Here is a 5,160-nt window from a genome sequence, read left to right on the forward strand (position 1 = left end):
TGCTTTGTCTGGGCAGCTCTACATAATACCCTCCCCCAAAGCCCATACAAAAACGAAATGGAAAGTCGAACTTTCTCCGCTCAAATGAGGCTCCTTCATGAACCGACGATCAAAGGAGAAGCGACCTTTTGTTCACTGCTCTGCTCTTTATCCCGCCCAGTAAGTCACCTTCAGCGCTTTCATACATAATCAACAACAAAAAAAGCAATATGCAACTTGGGTCTCTCGCCTTGAGAATCCTCCAGTTACAATAATGTCAAACTTAAGTGCAACAGCAAATTGTTTTTTTTTTACATTTTGCTCAAATTAAAGTTTACACATACGAATATATGATTGCAATTCCTCGATATCTGTGTTATCAGATTTCAAAGCGCGTTTTAAACATCCCAAAATCTAAAAACTCGCACGGCGAGGAGAAACATGCCCTTTTTAAAAATGATCTAACATCCTACATTTAGCCATTTTCTCTTATTCGATGATATTAACTTCATTTTTCGTTAAATTTTTCTGAAAAATGAACTAGCCTTTTCAGAACCTTTATTTTTTGTAAATCAGTAACAACCATTCCCACCGCATATTTTCAGAAACATTTATTTAGTTCAAAAACTCAAAAAGCAACATTACATAAACGGTGGCAAAAAAAGATTGCTAAATTTAAACGAAACTTTAAAAAAAAGATGCATTTTTCCATCTGCACGATTGCAATTAAAAAATTATATATAATATGTACACAAGAATAACCCGACAGAAACAAGCGATCTAGACAGAAATACACTCGGAATCAGTAATAAATAATAATTCTATATTTCCAGCAGCCAAGACACAGAACTCGTCTACGAGGCAAGATGCTTGACACAAACGTCTCGAACCAATATTACCTACACATATATATATATATATATAATAATATCTCTCTATATATAAAACACCGTAATGCAAGGTAGCTACTTAAATATTCCAACGAATAGAAATTGGCAGTTTCAGAGCCAGGGCTTACGCCTGAAGGCTGAGTTTTAAAGTGCGAGCGTATGGAATTCGTATAAAAATTAGCAATTATTTTTTAAACATGAAAACAAAAATATTTCTATTAGCATTCAGCGTCATAGCACGAGAAATTATTATGGAAGACAAAAAAAAGTTCGTTTTCTCCCTCCACTTGTTTTGCATTTATGCACTTGTTGCAGTCATTGGTAATTCGGGCATTGCCGGAGTTCAGAAAGTTCCTCATCTTCGCTCTGCAAATCCAGAGGGACATCCTCGGAGTCACTGTAGTGGGAGTGAGGGGAGGACTCGCCGTCACTGCGGTGGGAGAGTGGCGAGGTCTTGCTGCCCTCTTGGCTGGAGGTGACGGGGGAGGAGGAGGAGGACAGCTCTCCCTGGGACATGATGTCCATGGGGACCCCTGGCTGCAAGGCGAATTGCACCGGCTTGACTTGCACGGAGTAGCCCGGGCTGGAATAACGCCTGCAGGCGGGAGTGACTGCTGCCTGCACCCGGGAGGAGCCCTCGCCCCTGGGGCTGGGCTGCTCACCTCCTCCTCCTCCTCCACCCTGCAGCAGCTCAGCCAGTGCATTGATGTAGATCTGAGCCATCTGCAGCGTCTCGTACTTGGACAGCTTCTTATCGTTGTTGAAAGAGGGGATGACGTTCCGCAGCTGGTCGAAGGCATGGTTCAAGCCGTGCATCCTCCGCCTCTCCCGGGCATTGGCCGCCAGCCTCCTCTGCTTCTGCACGCCGCCGGCCGGCCGGCTCGGCGGGGCCCGCTGCCGGCAGTCCAATTGCTCCAGACCCACGCCCTTCAGCTTGCACAGCTCCCGCACCCTGAGCGGGCTCTTGCACCGCAGCGGCGCCGGCTCCAAACCCGCCTCGGCTCCCAGCAGCAGCAGCTCCTCGGGCGGCAGGTAGTCGGCGTGAGCCGGGCAGGTGCTTTGCAGAGTGGGTGCCAGCCAAGCTCTCGGGTCGCTGTCCAGCAGCGAGAGCGCAGCAGCGGCCTGCGGGTAGCCCTGAGCTGTCTGCTGGTGCAGACACCTTTCAGCCGCCAGCTCTTTCATTTCTCTCCAATCTTCCGAGTGCATCTGGCTCATTGCAACTTGATTATTTGCAAATAGTGGCAAAAAAAAGTGAAACAGCGACGAAAATTTAAAAAAATGCAAAAGAAAAGTTTTGCAGAATAAGTTTGCTACTCCAAGTGCTTTTGTTTCTTGCGTGCATATATGTTATAATAGCACAGCACTATCTATGCATGCATGCACATATGCAGACTATGCACATATACAGATATACACTATGCACATATACACACAGCAGACGTGTGCAGGTAAATCTTCTCCTGTTGCTGCAGACGGGCTTGCGGCTGCCTTTAAATGCGGCACGCGCCGCCGGGATCAAAGGCGCCGCTCTTTTTTTTTGGTGCGCGTGTGCGTGTGTCAAAGGGGGGGCTCGCGCCGGTCGCGTGTTGGCAGCCAATCGGGGCGCGGGCCGGCGCGTGCGGCCAGCCAATCACAGGGCCGCGCAAGGCCGCTATGCAAATCGGAGGGTGGAGCCGTCCAATCAGAGACGACGGAGGGTGTGTGGGGCGGGTGGATGGAATGTTGTGCGGGCGCTGCGCCCCGGGCTCTCTCTGGTTTGTATCAATGAAAAGGGGGGATGGCACGCGGCTTCCTTTGGCCCCGCCCCCCTCCACCACAGGCGGCGGCGCTGATTGGCTCACCCCGCTCCGTTTCCTCCCCCTTTCCCCGGGGGCCCCCTGTTCCCCCACCTCGCGCCAGCCACGCGCTTCGCTGGGCACGCGACTGGCTTCACACTCTCTGTGTGTGCATACCTGCGGACATGTGCCAATGCAAAACTGCTCCTGCAACATCACTCGCCCATTTAACCCTTTGCACTTTTCCAAAAGCCCACCCCTGCCGCAGAGGAGGGTGGTTTGAATGCACGCCGCCAGAGGTGCAAAAGGTGCTGGGAATTAATGCAACCCATAAAATTGTGCAATCGCATTTATGCTTTTCTGCACAAAAGAGAGGCGGCTTTAGGACAGTATAATCTGGTCGAGGGAGAGGATGTTTCTTTAAGCCACACTCACAGTACTAGTCTAGAACAAGCAATTCACCCTGACTTCTCAGCAGACCCAGTTTAAGATGCTCCAGACAGCGAAATTTACCTTGGCCCGGAACAAGATACCTGGTGCAGTTAACCACAATCTTGCAGGGTGACTCCCTCTCGGCATCTCCCTGTTATTTTATTAATCTCCATCAATCAGTTACTAACTTAATGCAATGGGGTGTTGGTGGTAGGGAGTAGGAGCAAGATCTCCCCCCCCCAAAATACTGTACAATCCCTCGGGAGCATTTTTAAGAAGTGGGATGCTGTGCAAACGAGAGAGGCTCTGTTTTCTCTTTTTGATTGCATGTATTGCACGTTTAGAAGATAACCACCAACTCCCTCTAAAGATTTAATGTGTACATTTTAAACACTCGTTTACGTGCATATAGTTAAATATGCAGAACGGTAACCATTCAAAAAATGCTATACTTAAATAAGAAATATGCATTTTGACCTTTTCAATTTGCAACTTTCAACCATATCCCAGAACCATCAACTGAGAGAGCAAACAATTTAACTGGCTTAAATGATGTGTCTTAAACCTTAAGGGCTTTGGATTAATGCCAGCATCACAGAGAGGATGACTAAACAGAGCTTAAACGAGGATTTTTAAAACATGAATTATAATCCTTTAACTATAAAACAGTAGCAACCGGCTTGCCTCAGTAAAACGGTACAATCGCGATCAGTTACACCACGTGGCGGGCCTCATAGAATTGCAATTTAAAGCCAAGACTGACTTTTGCATGTGTGACTCATATCTGCTTTAGGGGTTTATGACTGCAACACCATTGTACAGTAGTGTGCTGAAACGTGCTTTAGAGAACTACCGTGTTAAGCCTATTAACGGCTTAGTCTCCCACTGCGGTGTGTTTACTTTAGAATTATATTACCACAGCACGCATCCACTTTGCCTTTGGTTCAACCTATTTTTCATTAATTTAACACAGGAGGGCAACATGAATAAAACGACCAGTCGCTTTTTTTCTTAAAAAAGATCAATTAAAAATTATTATTCGCAGTTAAACTGTCTTCCAGGGATTTCTTCCAGTTCCCCCGTTGCTTGTCGCGCCAGTCTGATTTCTGACAGCCCCAGAGATAACTGCTTCTTTGTGCTTGCCGAAGATTGACAGAGGAGTTTTGAGTCTGAAAGACTGTAAGGCGCAGGTCTTTCCTTCCTGACAACTCGTAATAACTACAAAGGAAAAGTTAACGGGGTATATCAGCCTGTCTGGAAAAGGACCAGAGCCAGAGACACCCCATTCCCCTCACATGGAAAGATAAGTTTCATTAACTCGCCTCAGTTGCATTAGAGCAAGCAAGCACTGTGCAAGTCTTGTAACACAAATAACATGTGCACGCATTAAAGCAATCACACAGACAGCGACCAAACAGGTGGCCCATCTATTGAGGGTCGGGCACTGATTTTCTCCATAATTCCTTATACCCGTTCACATCGAATCCCCCAGCGGTCTGAACGGCAGTGTCTACCTGACTGATGTTTAACCCCGAAGAGATATCGCGGGTCTATTTAAAACAAGAGACAGCAGCCGGGGTTGACTTACTCTGTTCAAAATTGCATGTCATTTGCAACCGTTTATGAGGTGGCTGTAATTATATTATAGCATCAGACAGCACAGGAGGAGGCCATTCGGCCCATGGTGCCTGTGCCGGCTCTTTGAAAGAGCTCTCCAATTAATCCCCCCCCCCCCCCCCCACTGCTCTTTCCCCATCCCGCAAACTTTTCCTTTTTAAGTATTGATCCAATTCCCATTTTGAAAGTTACTATTGAATCTGCTTCCACCGCCCTTTCAGACAGTGCATTCCAGATCACAACAACTGGCTTAAATGTAAAATCAATTCTCCTCATCGCCCCACTCTGGTTCTTTGGCCAGTTATCTTAAATCTGGGTCCCGCCTGCCAGTGGAAACCTTTAAAATCTTGTAGCTACGAAAAGGTAGCGATTTCCTTAAGCAAACAGTGTACAAACTCCAATCTGCGCCAGCCTGAGTTCAAAATTTGGTTTCCTGCCAGACCTGCACGCTTGAAAGTAAACCCTCG

At 47.1% G+C, this 5,160-nt stretch overlaps 1 protein-coding gene across 1 annotated transcript; it reads right to left on the bottom strand.

Moving 5' to 3' along the window:
• Positions 1 to 619: 619 nt before the first annotated feature.
• atoh1a (atonal bHLH transcription factor 1a) lies at positions 620 to 2,214 on the bottom strand. Its single transcript, XM_086003409.1, has one exon. It carries the CDS (start codon positions 2,082 to 2,084, stop codon positions 1,185 to 1,187), a length of 900 nt encoding a protein of 299 aa, XP_085859535.1. The 5' UTR covers positions 2,085 to 2,214; the 3' UTR covers positions 620 to 1,184.
• Between the last annotated feature and the right edge of the window lie 2,946 nt (positions 2,215 to 5,160).

This window comes from Somniosus microcephalus, chromosome 2 (genome assembly GCF_052327205.1).
Source record: "Somniosus microcephalus isolate GS21.2 chromosome 2, FLI_Smic_1.0, whole genome shotgun sequence".
NCBI classification, from domain to species: domain Eukaryota; kingdom Metazoa; phylum Chordata; class Chondrichthyes; order Squaliformes; family Somniosidae; genus Somniosus; species Somniosus microcephalus.